This window comes from Equus caballus, chromosome 4, assembly GCF_041296265.1.
Source record: "Equus caballus isolate H_3958 breed thoroughbred chromosome 4, TB-T2T, whole genome shotgun sequence".
In the NCBI taxonomy this organism is placed as follows: Eukaryota; Metazoa; Chordata; class Mammalia; order Perissodactyla; family Equidae; genus Equus; species Equus caballus.
In genome coordinates, this window is record NC_091687.1 from 63,130,806 (window position 1) to 63,158,397 (window position 27,592).

General features: G+C 43.0%; 1 protein-coding gene across 3 annotated transcripts in view; it reads right to left on the minus strand.

Moving 5' to 3' along the window:
• JAZF1 (JAZF zinc finger 1) overlaps positions 1-27,592 on the minus strand; it is a 321,433-nt gene that overhangs the window by 154,177 nt on the left and 139,664 nt on the right. Inside the window, exon 1 of one of the 3 annotated variants that reach the window (XM_070264725.1) lies at positions 1,076-1,210. The exons of the other annotated variants lie outside the window; for them this stretch is intronic. Within the exon in view, the coding sequence (XP_070120826.1) occupies positions 1,076-1,091 (16 nt within the window). The 5' untranslated portion in view covers positions 1,092-1,210. Of the gene's footprint in view, positions 1-1,075; positions 1,211-27,592 lie in introns of those variants that run through there. 3 annotated transcript variants of the gene reach the window in all.

Below are 27,592 nucleotides of genomic sequence, written 5' to 3' on the forward strand. Positions count from 1 at the left end.
TCTGCCTGGCTGGCTATGGAATCACTCAAGCCGTCTCATGTCCAGACAGCAGCCAAGAACGCGTGGGCAGGCTCATGGGCCACGGGGGTTATGCAGTTGTTCGGATTTATTTTTCCCTATTCTGTGTGAATAGTACGTTCATTCTAATTGCTAACGAGTTGGGGGCACATGCTGGGCTGTACTAGATCCATCTCACTGATGGTGTGAATCTGAGCGTCTGGGCAGGCCCTGGCACCTGGCAGATGGCTCTTGACATTCTTGGCTTCTGTGGAAGGACTTCTGGGAAACAACTCTGGACTTTCTGTTGCTTTCTTTTTTTTTTTTTAAGAGGTTTTAATTTCTTCAGACAGGCAATATTATATAGTAGTTACGGGCACAGTCTGCTACTTACTCTGTGACTTAAGCAAGTTTCTCAGCCTAAGTCTCAGTTTTCTGATATGGAAGACAGTGATTCAGAGTCCCTACACATGAGGTAATTATGAGGATTAAGAGAGCTAAGCCATAGACAGCGCAGAGGTCGGTACATGGTAAACACTTGACAAATCGTAGCTATTACTATTATTATTTCAGGTAGTCAGATCAAGCATTTAGTGTTTGCATTGTGGGACTACATTTGTGAACAATCAATTGTTCTTAAGTAGCAATAATAACTGATAATAAAGATATCATTACCATTATGGAGTTCCAGTGTACTATGAGTCAACACGGAATGAGCGGCTTTCTATATGCAGTCCTCGTGAAAAGCCTGCAGGGGAGCTCTCTCCCCCACCCCTCTCCCAAAAGAAAATATAAGGCTCAGAAAAGATCCAGTTCACAACCGGGAGCGGAGGCCTCAGATCCAGGCATGACTTCCAAGTACACACTATTTGACCCTGAACGCAACCTAGTCCTATCACAATATTCAATATCAACGTTCTCAAATTAAACTGCCAAGTGGCCTTTTCTTGTTTTTTTCCTGACTAAAAAAATGCTTCATGGATAGAAGCACTGGAATGCTTTGGAAGCACTGGGATGAAACACGTGGACAAACTTTGATGAAAACCAGAACCCATGAGACAGGCTCAAACATACTTACTATAGCTGCCTCTCATATTCAGCTTCTCCTGTGGTGACTGATCTTAAGGAAGACCAGATTTGGAACCAGAAGATGCAGATTCTAGTCCTGGTTCTATTTCTAAATTACAGCTTTTAGCAAGTCAGTTTCCTTACCTGTGAAATGGAGATAATGGTCATGTACCACCTCCCTTAGCAGAATCACACATTTTAATTGAGCTATTCCAGTGTAAACACGAGAACCCTACCTTCAGCTGCCAACCTAAGGTGGCCTTGGAGTTATTTTTTCTCCCACAGGAATAACCCAAAGCAGCCAGGTATTTACTTGTTAGTCTCTCTGGCGAATACTGTGTGCGGAAGAGAAGACTTAAGTATACACAAAAATAGTGACTTGAGTTATTTCTATGAAGAACGTGGATTTCATTTTCTTGTGCCCTCGCTGGAGCTGAGAGAGAGCATGCATATGCACCTGCGTTACTTTTCTCCTGGAAGAGTAAAGACTTTCATCAGAAAGTTCTCCAACTGCTCTTCCAGAGAGCCACATGTCTTTCCAGAGGAGACAGAACACTGTTTGGCTAGTGTTCAGCCGAGTTTATTAAAAGTCGTTCTGACTAACTAGAAACAGTGTGATCAATTAACTTGCTTTATAGATAAAAGGAAAGCCTTTCAATTTCTAAACCAAGACATATTTAAACGATTTTATCACACTTCAAACCAAATGCAAAACTCTCCATAATGCTTAAGTAAAACAGACACTATCAAAGCAATGGCAAGACATGGGATTCCTCAGAGAGGTTCAGGAGCCTTTTGGGACTTGGTAAACATTACTATCAGCTGAGCTTCAAAAAATGGAAGGCAGAGACTCTGATGGATTTTCTTGGCTTACTTGAGATGAGGTTTAATACTCTAGACATGGATTCAATATCATAAAGATATTTTAAAAAGTCACGGCTTTAAAAAGGAATGAGCAATATATGGATGCTGGTTCTTGTGCATCTCCAGCCCCGCTGCCCGTCATTCTCTCCTGCCTCCAGTCCACCGCCACACTTAAGCCAGTGATCAACCCGTGTTTTCTCCACATTTTCACTGCACCCATAGAATGATATATTTTTATTTTTTTAAATTTTTATTCAATTTATTTAAATTAAAAAAATGTGATACATATTTTAAATCGTAACCAGTATACCTCCCCCACAGAAATATACAAAGTTTCACAAAACACTACTAAACTTCACTATATGCAATGCACTCTGATAATATTATTTCATTTTTTTGAAATGGTGGGACAACTGATTAAATTGATTTTATGATCCACCCAGGAATCCCAAATGGTGATTTTAGAAAATGTGAATCTTGCTAAATTACAAATCAATAATATCCTGCGTTAAGCTCACGCCCACACATGGCTCTTTATTGCTTATGTGATAAAAAGCTTAGGTAAAATATAGAAGATCATTTACAACTTAGGTCCAAACTCATCTTCCTTAGTTCTCGTCATGCTCCCCACATTCCAGCAACTCCTAACTTTTCCCGTCCTCTGCACACACCTTGTTCACATGCCATGCCTTTTGCTCTGATTATCCTGTTTGCCTCTCCAGACCCACTGACTGCCCTTCTCTGCCCTGTGCTGTGCCCCGTGCTGGTTTACCCAGAATCTCTGGCAGGGTTCGGCCAAAAAGAAGTAGCAGTAGGAAATTAGAGGGTGAAAGAAGAAAGAAGTGTTCTGCTGATAAGCTTTGTAACATAGCTCTTTCCCCTACTCGGAATACCTCCTCCCCATGTCTCTGTAGCCACCCTCACATTCATCCTCTGAAGTCCACTACAAAGGGCGCCCCACCTCCAAAGCATTCCAGGAACCTACTTGACAGACTTCATCTTAGTACACACGACTATTAAAAGGATAAATTACACTTTGAAGTGTTTATGTGCCCAAAAGACTCAGCTTCTCCAAACGGACCCTGTTTCTCTGTGTCCCCAGCACTGAGCACACAGGCTGGCAAGTAACTGTGCTTACTGAATGGATCAATAAATGAATGAAAAGTAACAGGATTCTTAATTAAGGACATCACAATTATTTGCCACGAGGTAGTATTTTCTAACAACGTGTCTATAGAGCTGCTTCATCTAAATTCCCATTCTGGGTCATTTTCTCTAAATGTACGTGCTGGGAGCAAGCTCGAGACAACCACTGCTCTTCCCACATGGTGAACCGGCCGTCTCCGGTGGTAACTAACTAGCTCCCCACAATCCCACATCACCTGGCAGGGTGTTTTCTGCTTATTATGCTAATTAGATTTTACTTGAAAGATGTAATTATTGCTGCAACCCAAGGAAATAATTAATGGCCAATTTTAGTGGGCAAAATATTCATTAATCAAGGCAACAGAGACAAGAGGCCTACAGACTTAAAGGATCCCGAGAGAAGAGCAAAAAGATAACCAGCTAAGATTTCTCCTCTCCATAAATATACGTTAAATCTATTTGATCATTGTCTCTTGAAAGTTGACATTTCAGATTTAGTCCAATGACTCCTCACGAAGTCTAGGTTTAAACTTTTGGGTTCTAAAACGCATTGCCCAACAGAATTATTTAATCATTTTATTGCATCAAAAGGTGTGATAAAGAGGTGACAGCATGCATCTCGTACTTGGTCTCTTTAAAACGTCCAGTCACTCAAGGATTTCGAAACACAACCACCATCAGCCTCTGTTTTCTTATGTGAAAGGCAGGGAGGTGTCATAATGAGAACGCTATTTGGCTTGGTGGATGTTTACATCATCTCTGTCCCTTTTAAACCTGTGGGTGAGAGGACATTTTAAGTTCTTCTAACACCTTGGTAATCAGAGCCCAGGGAAATATTAGCCCATGAAAAACAACGTAGTGATCCAGAGATCAGATCAAACCCACACTTACTATTAAAAGATATTTCAATCCCAAAGAGCATTGTCCCTCATAAAAAAATGGTAAACAAACCCCCTCCAGCCTGTTCCCCACAGCCCTTCTCTTCAATGCCCTTTTATAATATGCATGTCCTCAGATTTATGTCGACTGTATATTTACCAGACGTGTCCCCTCATTACATTATAAGGGGCTTAAGGGACAAGAAGAGATGGGTCACAGAGGCAGCACACAATAACGGACAGTTGAATTTTTTAAACCAAAAAAACGTTTCCATGTTTTCATTTAGTTTTAAATGCTAACAACCATATTCTGGCCTCCACATGCTCATAAAGCTGTTTAACAGTCCAGAGAGAAAAAAATAATAATTTTCTTTTAAATAATGTTCACCATCCACATCTTAATAGTCTGGACACTGAAGCATTTTTCATTCAGAGTAATGATCTCCAGGAGTAAAAATAATATAATTATAACTGAACTAGTTGGTCAGCTAAATCATAACCAGAAATGCACTGGTATGTATTTCATTCACTGTGTCAAAAAATCTTCATTCTGGACCATCAACATAGCACTAAATTTTGATCTGTCATTGAAAACAGGTCGCTTCTATTTCTGGCTTACAGCATAGTAACGGGGTACAGCAATTGGCAAAGACGGCTAATATTTCACATTAAATCTCGCCACCTGACCTTCTGAATCAAAAGTGGAGAGACTCATGAATAAGGAATTATTTATTATACAAACATCCCCTTCTTAAAAAAAAAATCTCTTAAAGACTGGAAAGAAAGATCAAAATTCTTGGGAAGAAAATTTGTTGTTGATAGGATGGCCACTGAAGACCAGTGAAGGGTGTGGGTTCTATCCCTGAGCTGCTTCCTCTTAAAAACAGGCGAGAAGTGGGAGCTGTGGGTACCCAGGCCGTCCTTAAGACAAAGCCTCCATAGGCGTTCCCAATGGAGGAACATGGGATCAAAGGGCATGCCATCACCGTGGGGGTGGCCTCTGCTGGCCCTCTGCTGTCCGCTGCCACTGAGAGTTAAGATGGATACTGGGAGGATGAATTACATGCATTGTAAGAGAAAGCAAATCTCCTGATGTTCTCCAAGACTCGTTCTGAAATCACATGTGGATCCATATTTAAACCACGTTTTTACCTTTTACCTTCCTTTTAGTTTTCCTTCAAATAAAACTTTGAGACAGCCTTTGCAGATACTTCCCCTTTTTTTTTATCTCCAACCCAAGTGACCCTTCCACTGCACCCTGGGGTCACCCGCATCTTCACACTTACCACATTGTTTTGAAACCGCCCCACCAGCATTCTCTCCCACCAGGCCAGTGTTTCTCACTGGGGAGCTTTATAAAGTGGTTTACACCTAGGTACTGCCCCAGCGATTCTAATTTAATTGATCTGGGATGAAACACCCACTAGGTGAAGGCACCTGGATTTTTAAGAGCTCCTTGGGTGATTTTAATAAGCAGCCAGGGCAGAGAACCACTGCTGTATTTAGCTCCCTGAGGACATGCACCGTGGCTGGTTCACCCTTGATTCCCCCACCCCAGACCAACTCTGGCACCCAGCACAGTACCTGCTCCCTGAATATTAACTGAATGAATAAAGAATGCTGTCCAATGATTGAAGAAGAAAGTCAGGGTAAAGATAGGAGGGACATTCAGCATGGGTCATACACTGAGAGCTTCTTAAACTGAAGTGTCCATCAGAGTCAAGTGGAGGACCTGCTAGAACTCAGACTGCCGGGCCCACCCCCAGGGCTTCTGATTCAGTAGCTCTGGGCCAGGCCTGAGAATCTGCATTTCTAACAGGTTCCCCCATGATGTGGATGCTGCTGGTCTCAGGACCACGCTTCCAGAACCACTGCACTAAAAACAACCAAAGCAGCCTAGTAATCTTAGATTAGCTGACACATAGTAACATGGGACAACCTGGGCTGCAGGCATCGCTGATTGCGCCAAGGACGGTAATACAGTGGGGAAAGTCACAAGGAGGGAATGCACAGGCCGTCAATCCCATCTGATTCTGGCCACAGACCAAGGCCGAGGAAACTGCCCCTCTGGACTCCCAATTCAATCGGCAATCTTTAATTTTCACGGTGAAAGTGTCTGAATCGTATATCATGTGTTCACTGCCATTCACAATTAAGGTGTGGCCAGCAAACACAATAGACTGCCATCAACATTTGAATAAAAATTACAGAACACTTTCCTAGAAATAGGCGCAAGACCAAATTTTCCCAGAGGACCCGTGGCAGACTTAGGCCAGAAAACAAACCCACGGCTGCTTGTTAAATCAACTCAAGCACCAGATTCAACAGCTGTAAAAATACAGTGGTTTAAAATCCAAGCTTCTAATAGCCACCCAAATAGATGCTGTACTAGAATTACTCAGGGAAAAAATGCACGCTTTCTCCAACCGCTCTCAGTCAAGAGATTTCCTTCTTAAGAGACAAAGGTAAGGAATAAAGAAAATGCCAAGTGCATTAGGTTTTCCCACGAGCGCACTGGTCACTGGTTCCCAGAAACAGGAAGGAGGAATTACGGACAGCCCTTCCCACTGCCCTCCAGTCACACGAGCCATTGCACAGCGGCACAAATGGAATCGTGACAGCAACCCAGAAAGGGCTTCTCTCTCCAGCTCTAGTTATCGGTCCTCTGGATGCTAGCCAGCAGTGATAAATCTGGGTGTCAGAAAACTGAATACTTTTGGGTTGTGAAACAGTTAATGTTTGAGGAGTCTCTGGAGCAGAAGTAAACAGGAAATTGTGGCTTCTGGAAAAGAACTGTGTTATTAGGAAGAAAGTGGCATAAAGATGGAGGGCTCACCCACTGCTAAGTATAAGGCTTTACATTTCCATACAGCCATAGGGACATAATGGCTCTATGAGGTGACATAATGGTTCAATGTAATGTGGTATCCAGAATGGGATCCTGGAACAGAAAAAGGATATTATGTAAAAACTAAGGAAATCTGAATAAAGTATGAACCTTAGTTAATTATCAATTTGGTTCATAATTGTGACAAGCATACTATATGAATGTAAGATGTTAATAATAGGGAAAACTGGATGTGGAAATATATAACTCTGCACTGTCTGTAATTTTTGTGTAAATCTAAAACTATTCTAAAATAAAACATTGTTAAAAAAGTAGGAAATTGATGCTCTGACACATTTGTTAAAGCAAGACAGTAGATACACAGGTGGGTGTCTATTGGATTATTTTCTGTATTTTCAAATATTTTTGAAATATTTCATAATTTAAAATATTTTATAATTAGAAACTATGAAATTATACACACACACACACACACACACACACACACACACATTCCCGCCCCACCCCCCCCCCCCCCCCCCCGAAGAAAAGGACTGGGGTTTGTTTAGACAAGGATGCTGTGCTGGAAGCAGGCTTGAAACACACCCTCATCCAAGCAGTTGCTACAGTTTCTCTCTGTCTGAGACCTCCTTGGACTGTTAGCTCTGTCACCATGGAGGGGACACTCCATCCCCTGCCACCCCGGATTTGTCCCTGGACAGAAAACTGTGAAGGGCATGGGCTTGGTCCCTTGGGCTCCGCAGGGTCCTAGTCTCTGCCTCTCCCTCACATCCACCACAGTTCTGCCACATTTCATCATACTTATGTTCCCACAGAGCCTTAAACTCAGCGAGACCCCTTCCAATGTGAGCTGAGAGCTGCCTTAGAATGCTGCTCCTCCAAATAGCAGTGGCATTTGACAAGCACAGAGGAGAGCCTCTGAGCCCACAGGGGTGAACTGAACGGTGCAGTTTCAAGGCACTGCGACAGGCAGAGGGCCACCAGTGCCTTCAGACCAAGCCACGTGGATACTGCCCACGTCCCTTCTTTGCTTCACACTGGACTGCACTCAGTCAGAGGTAAAACCCGCGTCCCTTGCTCCAGGGCCTCTCTCACCGAGTGATGCTTCTCGGGCCAGCCCAGGGCTCTCGATGCCACAGAAATGAATGAACACACTGACGACTTACGTTTCCCAACCTCCGAAGGAGTTAAAAACAGGTGGTGAACCCACCAGAATGGGAATGCAGGGGAAAGGGGGCTAAGAGGCTTGGACAACCCATAAACTGAATTCTAATCCCTGGAACAGTGGGACTTCACGGCTGCCCACACGTTCCTGAGGCTGGCTATTTTCGCTTGGTTATTTTAACGCCAATACCAAGGAATGCGTGTGGCGGCCAGCCTTCCCCCGACACCTCTGCCTTGGGTTTCGCCCAGACCAAATGAGTGAGGATTCGGGGAGAGAGGCCAAGGGGACATCACTTGGGAGTTCAATAAATAAAACCAAAATATTACTGGTTTGTTTTCTAGACCAAACAAGTCAACATCTTGTGTCTACTGGTTCCTCCTTGCTCTTATCTGTGCCATTATCTCATTCTGGGCTGATCCCCCTCCACCCCTCTGTGGACTCGAATCCAGCCCATGCCTAAAGAGCCCATTAAAGTCCTAAATGCAGCCCAGAGCTCTCTGCTTGCTTTTACCTCATTCTTTCTTTCACCTGACAAACATTTATTGAATATCTACTGTGTGCCAGGTACTGTCCTCAGCACAAGAAATACAGTGAGGAGCAAAAAAGAGAGACGCCCTTCTGTCTTGGAGTTGACATTCTGGGAAGGGAAAGGGTCAATAAGGAAAGAAGTGAATATGTACACTATTATGTGTCCTATATCAGGAAGACACCTACAACGGGAAGTTCCCAGAATTGGCAGTTCTACCGGTCCCTTAATTGTCACTTAGCATTTACCATCATTTAACCTGGTTAATGTTTCCGTGTTGCCTCTTCAGCTGGATACCCTATGAGCGCAAAGGACAAGAGCTGTTTCAGCCTTCTTTCAGCACAGGGACATGCACGCAGTAGAGGTTCAACGGATCCTGTTGAATGTGAGACTGTCCATCATGCAGCTGATTCTGATTTTAGAACCCTAGACCTTCTGGGTGCACAGGGCGGACAGGAGATTAATCAGTCTCCGTGGAGCCACATGTAGTGAGTCGTCCGTTCTGCGCCCATCTATCACGACCCTATCTCTGGGGCGGAGGGCAGCACTGACGAGACGCCAGTGAATCAGCCAGATGTGATTCCTGCCCTCATGATGTGTATGTTTCAGTGAGAAAGACAGCTAAAAGATAAGTAAACAGCAAATAATTTCAAAATTTCTATGAAGGAACAAAGCTGAGACATGAAAAGGAGATTCACAGCAAGAAGGTCAGAAAAGGCCTTTCTGAGAAGGTGCCGTCCCAGCCGAGACCTGAAGGATGAGAAGGAGCCAGCCAGGCAAAGGGCAGGAGAGGGATGCAGCAGGGACGTGAGAGTGAGGGTCCTGATGGAGGAGACCGCAGGGACAAAGGCCTGGAGGTGGGGACGTGCTGAGCGCGCTCCAGGAACAACTGAGTTAGTGGAGGAATGAGGTGGAGACGGGCAGGAGCGAGCTCTCCCATGCCCTCCGGGGCCAGTGCAGGAGTGTGGATTTTACTCTTAAGTGCAGTGGGACGCCACAGGAGAGTCTAAGCAAGAGAGAGCATGAGATTTCTATTTTAAGATTTCTGTTTTGTGATTTACACTTAAGATTTATATTTTAAGATATTTAAGACACTCCCAAAATCAGGGTGACCACATCAGTTTGTTGGGGATAATGTCATTTTATGCCTGTTGTCCCAGCATATTATTACCAGCACCCCATTTCACTCTCCAAAGTGTTCCAGATTAAAAGAAAAATTATCTGGTTATCTTCCCCAGAACCCATTCTTATAACTAATAAGATTCACCGTTAGATGAAACCTGATATTCTCTGGGCCAATCAGGCCCCTTCAAATCAAAGACTCACAGCAGAAGCTGGATACAACGTAATCTGTAGTGTCAAGTCAAGCCTGTTCTCCAGCACCATGATTATAAAAAGGTTCTCTGTTTTCTGGTTTTTTTAAGACAGGAAGAAAAGAAAATTCTATAAACTTCTCTCCATGATGTATTCCATGTTTCACAGCTGCCTCAGGGGGAAAACTTTTCCACGGATCAAATCTAAAATTTTCGTGGCTCAGCTGGGGACTGTCCTCACTCCATATGGACAAACAGGGTCAGTCACTGCCCTCTGTGCGGAGATACTGAGAGTCCTGTTCTAGAAGAAGCCTGCCAAAGGCACCTCTGAGGAGCTCCAGGTTACATAACCCCTGTTTCTCTAACCTCTCCTCTCGGGTCTTATTTTTCAAATGTTCAGTTATCCTTGTGGCTCCTCTGTTGATCCCCGCCAAGTTCGTCACACTGACACAGTACCTCTAAAGTTATATTCCAGAAGCCGTCTGCTATTTCCCTACCAAATCTTCGCAGCAGTTTCAAATCTGTTCTCCTGCCCATCTGAGCCATGGACCGGGAAACTGGAAACAGCCCTGCCATACCAGGCTCTACCTCCTCTCCTGCTTTCACCTGTCCTCCTTGGAGCAGACCACCTAAAGAGAGGATTAAGGGTAATTTTACCGCGTGTGGGTTACAAAGGCACGCGTGGGTGGCAACCTCTGTCGGCTGGATTATACCCCCTTCTCATGTTCCATCTTAGAATCACACAATGTCAGGGTGGAAGCAACCTTAGCTACACTCTTTTCATTAGCAGATTTATTTAAGGCTGATCTAATAAAGAGCCCAGGGGAGGGCTGGAACTCAGCCTGGACAGGAGCCCTGCCTTCTGCTCTGCCACCCCTCCATCATTCCAAGGAAACATCACTGCTCTCTGATTGTTTTCTATTGATCGTGTATACATGTCTTTTCTCATGCCCCTCCTTAACTTTATTTTGCTTCTTGAGGGCAGAGAATATATGCAATAATAGGTCTTTGTATTATTTACAAAGATATACAGCCGGGACATCTGTGTAGCCAGGACTCAACAGATACTTGCTGACCAATGCACACGTGGATTCTTAAGGCTCCTCCTCATTTTCATGATACAGACAGTTGAACAAGAGTACTGTTTCCAGTCTTTGGGTGGGCACAGGCTCTGGATACAAACAGGACCAGGTCCAAATCCAGGCTCTGCCACTAGTTTACTAGTTACTAGTTAATGGACCATGGGAAAGATGTTTTATCTTTCTTCATCAGAAAAATGGGCATAATATATTTCCCTTTCTGTGAAGGCGAAAGGAGAACACCAGGGCCTCCACACCTGTGTGCTCTTCCTTGAGCCCCATTTCCCCTCTTTGGGTTGTTTTGCTCACTTAATACGGGATTCTCCTTTTTTTCTCTCTAAGTTAAGCTTTTACCAAAAAATAAATAAAAGAGAGAGAGACGAGGGAGAGGAAAAAAACCAAAAAATCCTTAACAGTACGATTACTAGAGAGATCATTTTTTTCTATCCTGAACTATGTAAAAACCCTCCCTAGGAAGAGAGAAAACTATGCTCTTACTATAATCCTTTTGCAAATTTTTTAGTGTGAAGATGACACCAAAATGCGAGGATTCCTGAGGTTATTTGTGACATACGTAGGAGTTAGGAAAGTATTTATATTTAGAGAGAGGTGTGAACCAATGGAAAAGTGCGCAGGGAAAATTAATAAGAGAGGCAGTCTGTGGGCCAATACTGCGGCAGAAGGAAACAGTCAGGTGAGCCAGCGGCCTTGACTGCCTTCCTCCCTGATTTATAGCCTGAGGGAAGCATGACTGGACTTCTGCAGCATCCAGGACTGATACCACACTGCCATCTTGTGGTTCTAAGTATCATGACACCTAGGTGGTCCCAAAGCAAGCATGGACCTGCATATTAATATTACTACTATCTGTTGATTTTGCAGCAATACTTCAAGTGTTTTCACACCATGGAAACAAGAATGAGGAAAGGTAGCTGCTGCCGTATCAAGGAACAGGTGTGCTGGCCAGCAGCTTCCTGGTGACACTGGCATTTGTACTCCGGCTGTGTTGGTACTAGTACCTTTAATAAACGTCGCTGTTTTCCAGCATTTGCACCTCTGGGCTGAGCATTTCTTCTTATCTGGCACCTGAGACTGCAGGTCGGAGTTATTGCAACTTACTGGTTGTTTTAAAAGTGAAATGAAGACTGCAGCTGGAGCTTTCAAATACCAACCAGATCTCCTCCCCCTCATGAAGTCTAAGAGAGGAAGGCAGGAAATAGAAAAATAACCTGGTTCTTTGGAATTTCAAAATTAAATTTCTCTTCACAACCATACCCAGGAGCTACCTGGTAATGGATGTATGCCAGAAATCCTCCCCCTTAAAGAATCCCATATTGTATTGTCTACTACATTCAAAGCACTTGGGGATACTGGTGCGCCCCTGAGAGCCCATGGTACCAGAGGAAGTGGACAGAGGTCCTGGTACAGCAAAGCAGAGGAGGAGTGGAGAAAGGCCGGCAGGGGCCAAAGAGTTCTGATGTGGGAGATGCCAGGAAAGGCTTCCATGGGAATGCAGCATTTGTCATTTAGGACCAGCAGTTTGGGGCCAATAAAGATGGGCATGAAGGCTTTTATAAAGCAGGCCGGTTGAAGTCACTGGCCTTGGACATCAGGAAAAACAAGATTTAATTCCTAAGCCCATCACTTCCTAGCTATACATCTGGGCACGTGACCCAGCTCTCAGAATCTTATTTTCTTCATCTGAAAAGCACAGAGGATAATTCCTTTCCTATTGTAGTTGTGAGGATCCATGAACTACTGTGTGGAAGAGATGACTCAGCACATGCAGTCCCGTGCCATCACGGATGACGGCCCTCAGAGCCATACCGACCAGCAGTTATTTTCTGTGAGATCCAGTCTCAAAGACCTACACATACGCTCTGGAGAATTCAGGGAGGATTGCTCAATATTGCCACAAAAATATTTTTAAGGGATTTGAGAAAACTGGGTTATCATCTTAATTTCACAGCATTATATAACTTCTTGGTTCTTAAGCCTAGCTCCAAAAACACACTGGCAGCACTGCCCTTAACTGCTTTTCCAGATGAAATCTTTTCAAATTTCCACCAAAAGAATGCAGTCAGCACCACCTCATCCTGAACTTCCTAACAAATGAGTAAACTGTGCTGCAATAAGATGGGATAGCCCCAACATCTGCTCATACCTACCAACAAGGTGTGGCCACGGGTTCTAACACTAAATAAGGCAGGGAAAAAAATCTCCTTTTAAAAACTAATGACACTTACGTTTTTTTTGTTTATAATAAAAAATAATAGATATGATTGTAGAAAAAGTGGAAAATCTAGAAAATTATGGAAAAAGTTTACCCATAATCAACTATCCAAACATAATTCAGTTTGTGCATCTTGTTGTCCCTTCTAGTCTTTTTTGCATATATTTTTAAAAAATGGGGTCAGTCCTATCTTTTCACTTATAACTGAAGATTTTGTTTTATATTTTGCTCTTTATAAAAAAATTACTGATCATGAGTTTGTACCTAAAGCTGAGCTTGAAAGACGTCTGAGATTAGGTCAATGGTCTCCAGAAGTCTGTGCTTTAGCTGGGGATACATGACAACACACAGGAAACATAAATAGCGGTAAACAATGATAATCACAGAGAGGGGTAGTACAAACAGAAATGTCTGGAAGGAATTCACACCTGGACAAGATTACCACAGCCTGGAATGGTCTTCAGAGGGTTTCATGAAGGAAGAAAGAGATGAGTCCAACCAGGAAGCACTATAATTCTACAGATAACTTTGAATTGCTAATGACTGCTCCAATTTACTCCCCTTTTCCCAATGTACACAATGATGGATTCACCGAAGTCATTCCCATTGCTATGCCTTTGCTATTACGGACAAAACTGAGCTCCTGCAAAAGCTGTTTCTCAAAATACCACAAAAATGCCTAAAAGTAATTCAAAACAATTTTTAATTGTTTTTATTCATGAAGAAAACCAGAGATTTGGGTGAAAATCAAGAAGTTATTTGAAGAATTAGAAATGAATTCTGAAATTCCAGATCCCTGGTGTCTAATACCCAACGCAAGATATCATGTATACAGCATTAGCAGGGATAAAATTTGTCAGGTAGACACAACCCTATTCTACATCTGATCTTGAAGTTTGGAACCAGTGATCAATCCAACTTAATTCCTGGGGAGAGACTTTCCTGATTAGCCTGTCTTCACTCACTCACTCATTCATTTAGAAAACACTGATAGGTATTTCAAAGTGTCTATTAATGAGTCCAGCACTGGGCTAGGCGCTGAAGATACAAAGGTGGAGGGGACCAGACGGACTCTGTTCCTGCCCTCATTGAGCAGACAGTTTAGTAGGAGAGGGGATGGCAAGCAGACAGATAACTACAATGCAATGTAATAAATGCTACGGATAAACGCAAGGCTAAGGAATGAGCACCAAGAAGAGGCACTATGCTAACCTAGGCTTGCAGAATTAGGACAGGCTTCTCAGAAGAGATGATATTTAAGTTGAGGGGAGAATAGCAGATAGTCAGGTGAGGCAGCAAAGGAGCTGTCTAGGGAGAGGGAATGGTGTGTTAGAAGTTCTAGAGGAAAGAAAAAACAGGGTGAAATCATGGGAAAGAGATGTTTCTAATGGCCAGGTCAGAGAGTGGAAGAGAGAGGATTTTGGTGAGAGAAGAGGCTGGAGGGGAAGCTATATGCATGTATATGTGCATATATATATACACACATATATGTATGTATGTGTACGTGCATATGCACGCATGCACACACACATACTCATTTAGATCTCAAAACAACCCTATCATTATTATCCTCATTTTACAGATGAGGAAACTGAGACACAAGAGAGCACTAGCTGGCGATAAACAGTAAGTAATCAAAGGCTACGGAACAGGAGAGGGATGTGATGAATTCCGCACCATTGGAAAAACACCATTGATGCTGTGTAGAGAATGCTTTGGGTCCAGAGTGAGGTCAATGAGGCCTGTTGGGAAATAGTAAAGATATCTTTACCAAGCTTCCTAGGGAGATTAAAGGGCTCACTTTCTGTCACCTGACATACAAGGTCCTGGCGTCTACAACTTGAGAGATTCTCTGATAGATTAACCAGAATCTCTGTCCTCAAGAAATTTATAATCCACAAGGGCAACACCACACTGGGGCACCAGAAGCACTCTGTAGCCCTTCAAAGATTCCATGGTCCAAGTACTTCCTGAAGAACCACGTCCAGCTGAATCACAGGCTGGGGTTCCTCCTCTGTAAGATGGCCAAGCTTCTGCCAGGAAGAGAAAGCCTAGACTGCAGCGAGACCGTGACCACAGCCCCAGCCCCATTACTTCCCTGGGTCTGACAACCTCAGGACGACGACAGGGTCATCCCCTCACACCTTCCTGTAGCCTCACCATCCTGAACTAGTCTGCCAATGGCGTCCACATGGCATTGCAATTATCCAGGGCTATTCTTAGCTTGTCCTCACTCCTCACCTCTTGGGGTTTAGCCACTTTGTCACCTCATTGCTGAAAAACTGCCACTTACGAGTAATACTTTTTTCTGAAGACATTTGTTCCCATTCTTAACATTAATCCTGTCAACCCCTTATTCCCTTTCCCTCAAAGCTCTGAGTAAGAAAGAGAAATGAAATTCAACTTTTCAGTGTATCTAACAGGCTCCATACAGCAACATCATACCTAAATCCTTACAACCACGACTCCGAGAAAAAGATATGCTTGTCCTCATAAACAGATGACAAAACCGGAGCAGGTAAATTGCCCTGCCTTAGCTCACATGGCTGATAAAGCAGGATTCAAACCCCCTTCTGCTTCCAAGTCCACTTTCATTCTACTGTATCATTCAATCATTCAGAAAGAAAAACAGGTCATTTGAAAATACACTATCTTTCTCAAGTAGGAAGACACTGTGTTTGCTACAGCAGACTGGTCAAGAACCCAGTCTGGGGTTTAAGATTCTATGTTGATATCATACCCTCAACAACTAAGGCCCCCGTTCTGGTTTGGTGGTGTATTTAGTCTTGTCAGTATGGCTCTCACAGCACCAGATGTTGGACTGATGTGAAATGGAAAGATTTCTGGCCAAGTTTCCAAAACCCTAAATTCTAGACCTGCCTTCCAAAGTGGCTACAGGTTCACGCGAGGTGGGGTGGGGCTGGGTTTACTCTAGCCAAATGCACGCTGTTATTATTCAGAGCTTTGGCACTAAACTTCGCCACGGCTCTGGTAAGACAGGATGGGTTAGATGTCAATGACTCATCAGGAGGATGATTATATAATTTATTGTCCAAACCACTGCGACACCTCTGAGAGTGAAAGGGGACGGGATCAATAATTACACCAGGACAAATGTATAAACGAGGGTGGGCCAGGGCAAAGCAGAACTGATGGTCACCCTGGTCAAGAGAGACTCTTTTACCCTCTAGCTTGAGGCCTTGCTGGTTCTGGTCCCCAGGCTTACAACCTCATCCCATTGCTAACAGCAACAAGTGGCTTCTAAAGATGAAGCTCCTAGGGAAGAAAAAGTACAAAAAGCCTTCTTCTCTAAAGCCCAGAGCTAATCTAACCACTTTCCCTGAGACTTAGAGTGGGGTGAGTTGTAGGGGAGGGAGCCTGTTCTTCTGACTACATCCAGGCCTAGGGCCAAGAGATTGTCCCCCCACAAAGAGGGAGACAAAAATGAGAGGAAAGGAATGTAGTGCAGACAAAAGAACTGTTAACCTTTTAGGCACCAAACTGACAGTCCTTGACACTTGTGGCCGAATAAGAGCCCTGATTTGGAACCTACATCAGCTCGTTCCCCCCTCAGGCCCCAGGTTCCTCCTAGAGACTGGAATGCCTCCAACATATGCACCAGATGCATGCTGAAGAATGCGTCCCCCTGGGATGTGCTGGTCACGAGAAGTCCTCGGGGTAAGGGAATCCACCCAACAGCACCAGTGTCATTACTGTAAACATTTAAAGCACCATGCAAATGCTAGTTTTTTTCAAGTGTTACAAAAATAAATGGCCTTTATAATTTGTATATTTGTAAAAAGAGTAATTCTCATGGAGATTGGCCAGAATTTAAAGACCCGATACTCTGCCCCTAACACAGACCTCTATACCTAGTAGTCACTAAACGTTCTCTCAACTGAACAGAACCAAATTAAGTATTTTTCAAATCACCAGCATTGGAGGTGGGAACAAGCGGCTCCTTGATGCTGAGCGGTGAAAAAGAGGCATCCACAGAGCGGCTGAGGCCGCAGAGGCCCTGCGCCGCCTTTGCCTTGGTTTTCCACCGCATCCAGTCAGAGGCGGATTTGATTTGCTGTCCCAAGTGGGCTTCTCACCTTCCCCCATATTCGCCAGTGTGTCTTTTTCCATTACCCATGTTTAAAAACAGACTCTTTAATTTATGGGCATTTAGGGCTGGTGAAAGTCTCCAAGCCCGAGGCTCACCACAGACTCAGGCCCCTAAATGGTAACAGCTGAGTGGGCTTGTGTGGGGGGTGTGTGTGGCGGGGTGATGGCCCCGTCTCCTGCCCCTGGAGAAACAGCCTGAATGGACAGGCCTGCTGTCCCCATGCCAGTCTCACGGGCTGCCCACAAAGGGACTCACTTAGCGGGGAGAGTTGCTTCCATGCTGAAGAAGGAAATCATCTTTGTGTCCCATGTTAGGAAAAAAGTGGTTCCTAAATGCCGCCCCTGGATGTCTCTGATCTCTGACAAGAGATGAAATGCTGATAAGGATGGTCGTTTACTTGCGGGTTATACTCTTTTCTGGTTACAAAAGTATCCTGTCTTTTGAGAAATGATGTTGACAGTAGATGGTATTTTTTTTTTTTAGTTTTTAATTAGCAAAATAAAAAGTTAGCATCAGCGTGTTGATAAAGATTTTTGGTAAGATTTTACTGGCCCATGAAATGCAAGTCTGGGAAACTGCCTCAGATTCCACACCAGGGCTGCTGAAGAGCAGACACATGGTAATGGGGGTTGAGGGAGGGGAGAACACCATCTCGGAACTTCAGTCTGTTGGGCGCAACATAAACCTAAATTAACATGTAAGGGAAGACAGCACGGACGTCCTCAGCACCTACTCTACAACAGGCCCTGTGCTTACAGTGCCTCAGCTAATCCTCACAACCTCTCTGCAAAACAGATAGTACATTTGCCATTTTATGGCAGCAGTGCCAATGACTCATCTATGGTAACACCAGCAAGTAATGGAGGAGGGCTGGAATGCAGCCCCAAAGCCCATTTTCTTTCCCTGCGGGGGCAGGGTGTGAAGAGGAAGGCAGGGCTTCAGCCCTTTACTGAACAAGCACAACAAAGCTTCCACATGAATCAGTGAGTTGTAGAGGGAGCCTATTTCTAAACTGAACCTCTCACTCTATAAAACCCAGGGGAATCACAAAGACATTCCAATGGAATTTGTTTACTTTCTGTATTTGCTAATCAGTTTATTTGCAAATTTGGCCTCTGGAACTGCAAAGTCCCTGGAAATGACCTTCATCAAAATAGGCCCAAGTTCAATATGAAACAACAACCTAATGTCAGACATTACTCTGCAAGTAGCATTATTCAGCTAAATCTAAATTGATCATGTAGTCATCATCCTCTCTCCCTTTCTCTTTGGGTATTTTACTGCTTGTTGCCATTCCCCAAAAAAAGGTTAGGGTGGGCTAAAATAATGGTTCCTTAAAATGGTCAGAGTTTAAGTGGAAGGATTTTGAAAAATATGAGGACCAAAGAGTTCACTTGGGTATTATCTCTGGATTTAATTTAACCAGGTTAATTACTGATTTCCAAAACAGACAAACCACACTATGACTGTAAAGGGTCATACAGCATTCAAGATTAGTGCAGTAGTATTGGTGTATGTAGTTGTCACAAACAATGACAGGATTTGGCATCTCATTTGGAAGGCTTCCTTTGCCTGAACAACTCTATTAAGTGTCGGTGAACAATATTAGGCAATCATTCATTCATTCAGCAAACATGGACTGAGTGTCTATTAAATGCCAGCCATTGTTCAGGGTGACAGGGACACAGAAGTGAATTAAAAATACAGACAAAAATCCTTGCCATTATGGACTTTTCATTCTAGTTGGTGGGAGTCTGAAGATAAACAGTAAAAACTTTACTTCTTATAATCAAAATGGAAAATTTAAATAAAAAATATACTTTTACTTTTAGACAGTTTTGATGGTACATAGAAACCCATATGAGTTTACTCAAATTTCTTTATGTCTTCATACTAAGAAAAAATTATTTTGCAAATGATTTAAAACATGATACTTAACTTGAAGAAAATCATGCAGACCATCTTTTGCTAATATCCATGTTACTGAAATATCTTCCTTGCATTTTTTCACTTCTGAGATTGGAGCAATTCAAGGCACTGTGCTGAAGCATCCTTACAGATGGCCCCAAAGAGGAAAATGGTTCCCTACACAGGACTCATTCCTGCAATGTCCTGCCAAGTCAAAGTTACTTCCTATGATGAAAGCGACAATTCATTTTTATGCTGGACCATTAAATAATATGGCAATGTTTTATTCAAATAGCTTTGGCAGAAGCTTATGAAATATCTTAAGAATGAAGGCAAAAGTGAGGATGAGGCGATGCAATCAAGAGTGAGTATCTGAAATATCACGCTTCTTTTGTTGTAAGGAATTGCTAACAGGTGAAAAGCAAGTCCTCTTAAAAATCCCTCCTTGGAAAATCAGTTTTCAAACACATGCAACAGAACTCTGGAAGCATATAAGAAGTTACTATAGGGTGCCGGCCTGGTGGCACAGTGGTTAAGTTCACACGTTCCGCTTCTTGGCGGCCCAGGGTATGGACATGACACCGCTGGGTCACCATGCTGTGGTAGGCACCCCACATACAAAGTAGAGGAAGATGGGCATGGATGTTAGCTCAGGGCCAGGCTTCCTCAGCAAAAAGAGGAGGACCGGCAGTAGTTAGCTCAGGGCTAATCTTCCTCAAAAAAGAAAAAGTTACTACAAAGGCAACTGCTAACTTTCATTATCCTGAACAGATGCATGGCAGATAACGTGGCTGCAGAACATGGTGAGACCTAAGTAGAAAGAAAGGCTACAGTGGGAATCTATGAAATTCCACAGAAATAATTTACTATATAAAATGAGAGCCATTTAAAAAATTTGAGGCAAGTGAGATATAAAAAAATTTTTTCAACTTGTGCTCAGATCTTATGTTTTACAAGCTAATTATTAAAAAGCTTAAAAAAAAGAAAGCAATGTTACTTTTGTTATTTTCATTTGAAGTAATCAGAACCAAGTTTGATGGCAAGGTGAAGAATTATACATTCACCTGGGTACTGGCTGGAGTTAATTTTTTTTTTTTTTGAGGAAGATTAGCCCTGAGCTAACATCTTCTGCCAATCCTCTTTCTGCTGAGGAAGACTGGCCCTGAGCTAACATCCATGCCCATCTTCCTCTACTTTATATGTGGGACACCCACCATAGCATGGCTTGCCACGCGGTGCCATGTCCGCACCCGGGATCCAAACTAGGGAACCCCGGGCCACCGAAGCAGAATGAGCACACTTAACTGCTGCGCCACCCGGCCGGCCCCTGGAGTTCATTTCTAAGTGGAAAGCAAATCACAGGAATAAGGTGGAAGGTTCACACTTAGTACTAAGTGCTACATATTCCTGAAAGTCAAGCATTTGCAGTCGAACGGAGTCCTTCCTGGGTAAAGTACCAACCTCAGGTTATATCTGGTTTAAAGCACCCTTACTTTCAAGATCAAAAAAATAGCGAGAGTTAATAATACAGCTTGACCACAGGATAACAGGGTGTAAAATCACATGAGCTGATGGGATTCAGAGAACACCGACAGCGCCTCTGTAGGTTTTCCACCTTCAGATTTAGAGCTGAGCAAACCAGAAGGAGCAAGAGCCCTTCAAGTGGTTGGGGCAGGGTGGAGAATGTTTTTAAAGGACTGAAAAGGAGTGTTCAGTTTAAATATACACATACAGAATGTCGCCTCGGCCCTGACCGTGGTGCAGCGGAAATTTTATAGGCTTGTGGAAGCAGGCATGGAATACAAACAAATCAATGTGGACAGGAGTAAGAGATAAACAGTTTTAAATGTCTTGTACAACGAAGATGTTTCTGCAGTCAGGTTCGCTGCCAAAAGGAAAGACTCAGAAAATTGCAAAGTGGCAATTCCAATTATAGGGCTTTATGAAACCCCGCAAGATACAGCAGTGCCTTCCTGAGAAAAGCAATGATGCCCTGTGCACGTGATCTCCGAGGTGAGCGTACTTTGTTACGGACAGTGCTGTGTAAGTAGGCACTGTTCATCCTTTCAAGTTTTGGCTTTCGCTCTTTTTGGAAGGGAGTAAGGAAGATCTTGTAAATTTCTCATGATCTATTTGTAAGACTGAGACTTGCGCCACTAAAAAAAGTGCATGAGTTACTATGAACTTTCCTACTATTTATAATGCAAAGTACAGGTCGTCAGTTACCATCTTGACTTTTAAATAGTTTTTATTTATCTTTGTGTTGGTTTAAAACAAACTTTAAACAATGTCTCTCTCTTTCTCTTTGGTTTAGGGGGAGAGGATAATAAAAGTTTTGACTTCTATTTTGGTCCTGAACAAAAGTATTCCATAAACATTTACTAAGAAGATCTGTTAGGTCAAATCTGACTTAAACTGCTCCCATGATGAAGACACAAACCTTCTTATGATATATTCAGATGACTGTATTAATCATTTTCATTCTTGTGTTATGATTAACACCAAGAAGGGCACAGTTATCATTAAAAGTAGGGCTGGCCTGGTGACGCAGCAGTTAAGTGCATACTTTCCACTTCGGCGGCCTGGGGTTTGTGGGTTCGGATCCCAGGTGTGGATATGGGACCTCTTGGCAAGCCATGCTGTGGTGGGCGTCCCACATATAAAGTGGAGGAAGAGGGGCACGAATGTTAGCTCAGGGCCAGGCTTCCTCAGCAAAAGGAGGAGGATTGGCAACAGATGTTAGCTCAGGGCTAATCTTCCTCAAAAAAAAAAAAAAGTAACGAGAGTTCACAGGCACCTCTTCAATTGCCCTATGTACCACTTCTTGGAAAAGCTTGGCTGCTATACGTGAAATGTACTTAACACCTATTTAGTCCATAAACATTTCCTAAAATCCCTCCATTGGGTAAGGTGCTGGACCTTCTAGAACTATGAAGACACCTATCCCAGGTCCACCTGTCCTCTCCATCCTTTCTCTATCAATGGCACCTTCATTCATTAGATCCTGAAAAAGAAGTCACACTTTCCGAAGCAGAGCCTTCAGAAGTTGATACGGACAGGCAGAGCCCAGGGCGATCTTTGTGATGGCCATTTCTGCCTGTGTGTCCACAGCAGAAGTTCACAGAAAGCAAACAGTGGCATGCAGGGGAGGATGCAGGTTGAGTGGATGATGGCAAGGAGAGAAGGCATTTTGTGCGGGGACCCCCACTCCCAATTCCCCACCCCTCAGCCCCACATTGCTTCTGAGATGGGAGGCAGAGAGCAGGATGAACAGTCAGTGACCCAGGGACACCTCACCCTGGTTACAAGCACCGTCCTGGAGAGTCCACAATTTGTATGTGTGTGTTTGTACATGTAATTTTTTCACTTAGAAACTGGGCCTCCTTTCTCTGATAAAGATCCTCTGGGGAGAGGCAGGCATTTGAGCTTTGTCACGTGGGGGACCTTGAAATGAGGAAGAATGAGGATGTTCTCTCTGTGTAAGACGCTTTGCTTTTCCAAGAACACTTTTGCAGTCTTACATATCCAGAAGCAAAGACTGGGGCTGGTTCTCGAACGAATCTTTACAACCAATCTAAACGTAAGTTCTGGGTATGGCCTCTGTAAAAGTTTATCCTGGAGACATAAAAATAAAATACGTAAAACATAACATTTCCAGTATGATTTCCTTCTTGTTTTCATGTTTACCGTCCCCATTCCCTCTTCTTTAACCTGCACCTGGGCCCTGTGAGTTCTTTTGAATAGAAACCCAAGAGAGAAAATATGTATTCTTTGAGAGAACTAGATAAGAACTAAATAAATAGGCCTGCAATTTGGAAGTTAAAAAAGTTATTAGGCATTCTTTGTAAGAACCACAGAAAATAAACACATCTTATAAGTTTGGGAATTAAACAAAGAGAAACAAAAAAATGAAGCCCTGCTGGGCCTTGCAGAAAGCCCCCTCTGCTCTGGCGTGTTTGTTAAATAGCGTGTTTCACTCTGCTAGTGTGAGTGACAGCTTGAGAGTGTCCAACCCACTACCTCATTCGCTGGACCGGGTTGCCTCTTCTGTTTGTGATAAGTGAAACCTTATCTTCGCTTTAACGAGAATCTGTCCAATATGTTTAGAAGATGAGTCAAGGCTATCCCTGAAGCCATGTAACTGCCTCTGTGCGTCACGCATTTCAAGCTAGTTCTAAGAGCTAACACAAGGAGACTGAAGGCTTTAAATACTTGTGTTTGGATAATTCTGGCCTAGGAGAGACTCCACGACTGGGCAAGGGTCATTACCAGGTAAGGAAGTAACATTATCACAAAGGGCCTATTCTTTGACCCTAATCTGAATCCCAAACATGCCTTCCATTATCTCCCCCTTTGTATGTCTCTGTCCTCCCACCCCATGCCTAGCACTTACCCTCAGCTCCCCACAAGGATACTAAGCATCCTAAGACAAAGGTGTGTCTCCGTGGTCATTGACTCCTCCATCTTTATTTTCTAAAGATGTCACCATAGCGCCTTACAAGCTGAATTTAGCCAAGGACCTATCTAGGTGTGGATTATATTGTAATCACTTAAGCATACTAGATGGTGAATATGAGCCAAGCTTCTAGCTCACCACTCTTTACCCCTACAACACAGCAAAGTGTTTGGTACTTGATAAAATGCTGACTGAAGTGAAAATAAGGAGACTGCTCAGACATTGGCGTGGAACTTCTGTTATGGGATAAAAAATTCACAAAAGTGAAAACATTTCCAGAGTTGAAGCCTGGTGTGTGGTGTGGGGTGAAGATTTGAGACTGGAAAAGTGGCAGAAGACAGTGGGAACAGGGCAGAAGAGCAGCAGATGGCGGATCCAATTATTCATGAGACAGCCTAGGACCCAGAACTAGCTGGGCCTAGGGGACACTGGGGCCTCACATATACTCATTTCCAGGCACTCACAAAGTTATTTGGGGAGCAGAAACCTTAGAAAAGAGAGGACATCGAAGTAATGAGCATTGAGGGCTTGGAACATTGAGATTTGGGGGGATTCCTATAATGTGACCAGAGGGCACCCCCCAGCTGATGAAGTCAAGAACACACTAGCTCCATGGTTAACACTGCCCTGAGGGCTCGACAGAATTCTTTCAAATGCCGTACTGCATAAGTCACCTATTTCCTTCCGGATTTTGAAATAGCCCTGATTTCTGAACTCATAATTACGGCCCTCTACAGGGACTTTTAATTCTTCTTAAAATCAGCTAGTCCTGATGCATAAAGAATACCAATATTTCTCTAAAAAGAAAGATTATCTTTCGCTTGACTTTCTGAAATAAACCATGACAACAGAAATTTCAAATTACTTTGTCTTGTACTGCTTCAAGGCAAAACAGACAAACCACGCACACACGAAGTTTATAGAGATCTTTTCTAAGTGACTGATTAAATGAACTTGAAAACCTGTAATTCTGTTCTTACTAAGAAGTGTCTAAAGCCAGGTCCACCCCGGGAGCAAGGTTGATGAGTTCTCCCCCAGGTTAGGGTGGGTTTTTGCTCCCTTCAACCAAGACCTACAAGACTTTGCCCACTGTGGTCCCATTGCCCCTAAAACAAACAGCAGGAGGAAGAACACTTTCAAGCACAAAGACATCCCTCCAGTTTCTCTTGGGACCAAATCAGTGTATCTTACTACACGTTATTTTGAGTATGAGTGGATGGTCTTCGAGGGTGGCCAGTTACAAGTGAAAAATTGACTTTGAAAGAAGATAACTTACCTATACACAGTGATTTACAATTTACGTAATGTAGTATTTAATATTCACAACATCCTTATATGGAAGAGATTCTCATTATACCTAAGGCTGCTTCATTTCAAAAAGGATTTACAAAAGACATCTTGTCTTTAAGTCACAGAGGAAAAAAAATAGAGGCCAAACCACAGAAGTGACTTGCCTACGCTCACAGACGCAGGTGTGTGGCCAGGTTGGAATCTAAACCCAAGTCTTCTGAATTCAAATGCTATGATCTTTCTAGAACAATAACAAATGACACCATCATCCTCCTTAACAGAAACATGGAACTGGATGAAATATCAAAAGAGAAATCCTGCTTCCTCGATTCACTCAGAAAGGAATTTGTTATTGAATCAAAGCTAAACATGCCACGGCCTCTGCTAACAAACTGATGTTTTTACCGGCCTGTGTATTCGCGAAAAATCATCACAGCCAGTTAGAGGGGGAACTTGCAACATGAAGCCCAGGACATGAAGGCCGAACAATCACCATCCTCAGATCTCAATATTATACATAAAAGAGACAGGACCAATTTCTCTGTTGAACAGGTGAAGAAGATCAGGGTGGCATTAATCTCATGTCAAGTAAAAAGCAGAAAAAAAAAAAACCCTTTAAGGGATTAAAAAGACCATCATCAAAAGTAACTTTTGTAGAAAATATCTTCTGAGAAAATAAACTCTTAAAATCAAATGAGCTACTCCATTAAGGCACAGAGTTCCTCTCCCTAAGTGTTGATTTTGTTTTATTTTTTGGGATGGAGAGGCCAGGAGGAATAAACTGGAAGATAAGGTATAAAGTGAGAAATTATGACATGCTTAGAAATTGTTAGCATGTGTGCATTAGAGTGGACACAGAATGACAAAATGTAAATCAAAAAAATATATAATCTGATACATTTCCCTTCCGGGTTTTCAAAACCCACCAAAGCTTTCAACTATTGTCCTGAGCAATTCTTAATTCAAATTCTAAAGTAACAGCAACTGAAATTCTGAGAATGGACTAAAGAGATGTACGACAATAAACACATGAAAATAAAGAAAGGAGGAAACATTAAATGTAGTTGTTAGACATAACATCTTTAACCAGGTAAAGGTGGATTTGCGATAATTCAGCAAGATGACCATCTTTTCTTCTAACGATGTAACATATAAAGTAAAATCGAGCCCCTCCAGCCTCGTTATAAGTAAATGGGTGTGAGATGATCACTAAGGACCCTCACAGCTTTACTCAGTAAATTACAATCGTTTCTTTGTCTTGATGCATTCAAGTGTAAAAACTGTGGGGGAAAATAAAGCAAATCAAATCTGCCCCAAACCAGTCATTGTAGCTTGTCGCTCTCTGCAATAATTACGATTCCATTATATACTAAAGTCCACTGAAACAGCAGCCCAGCCTGGAATGAACTTCAGGTTAGAGTCTACTTGATATTTATTAACAAGCCACTGACGTGGAAACAAACTTTCTAGAGTAAACGTCTTTTTATGTTCCGCACTATTAACAGGGACATCATGTTATTCAAGAATATTAGTAACATAAAGTTCTCCTTGCTCATTCCTCATCTGGTGTGATGGTCCTGGTTCATTCTGGGGGAACAATTAGGATGCAAATATAAGTGGTAGATTAACACACTCCCACTCTGCAGGCAGCTTTAGACAGAGGGCATCTTCACAAAGGCTCCACAGCTTAGAGGAGGCCGGGTCATCTCTGGAGGGCATCCTGGCTTCCTCCTGGTGTACAAGTTATTCTAGGACCCGCCTAAACAGGGGGAAGGAAGGAAAACTGCCTTCCCGACGTGGGCCACTGGCCTTTTATCCTCCCTTTATCAGACACCCTGAGACTTCTAACTGCCTTGGATTCTGGGGTGTGGGATGTTGGAGATGAGGCTGTGCTCCTGCAGAGGGTAGGGTAGTATAGTTGGGGAAAGAGTGAAGCATCTGGAAAGAATGTACATAGTTATATGGAAGACAGCAAACATAGCAACTCTCACAGCAGACTATTTGCATCTTAAGACAAACTCTCTTTAGGCGCAGCAGGAGGCAACAGACATAGAACTACTTCCTTTCAACTCTCCAGTGGGCACATTTCAGTGGCCCAGGTGACTTTAGGAAGATTCTAAACCTGTGGGACAAGAGCAGACAGCTAAGCATATCTTAGTGTGATGCAGAGAGAATCAATCTGTTCAGAGTTTATTTGGGTACATGCAGATCTTGCTTAATCTCTGTTTTCCTCTGGCTGAAAACCCAAATATGACTGCAGGAAAAGACAAAACAAGACTCGATGTACTCAAATTCACTAATATTATGTTTTCTCTCAAGTGTCCTCTGCAATAAGATACAGAAGCTGAGGAATTTTAAAGACCACATCCAAGAGATCTGCTTAGTCAGAAAAAAATCAGTTACTTTGTTTTATTTTTCAGTTTTCCAGGCAGGACCAATTAAACCAATTTTAATTCAATTCTCAAGCGGTTCTTTAGTGATTGGTCTGTCAGGTTTTTTAAGAGCTTAGCAGGCCACATTTTGACCTCGGTTGAGTTTTATGATTCATATAAAACATTCTGAAAATGAATCAGGGAAAGAGAGGGGACACGGTGAGACAGAAGAGGAGGGGGCATGAGCTTGGAGTTCTTATTCCCAAACTCTGGGACTAGTCGTGTAGCTTTGGACAGGTCACTTCTCAGAGCCTCAGTTTCCCCCATCTGAAAGAAAG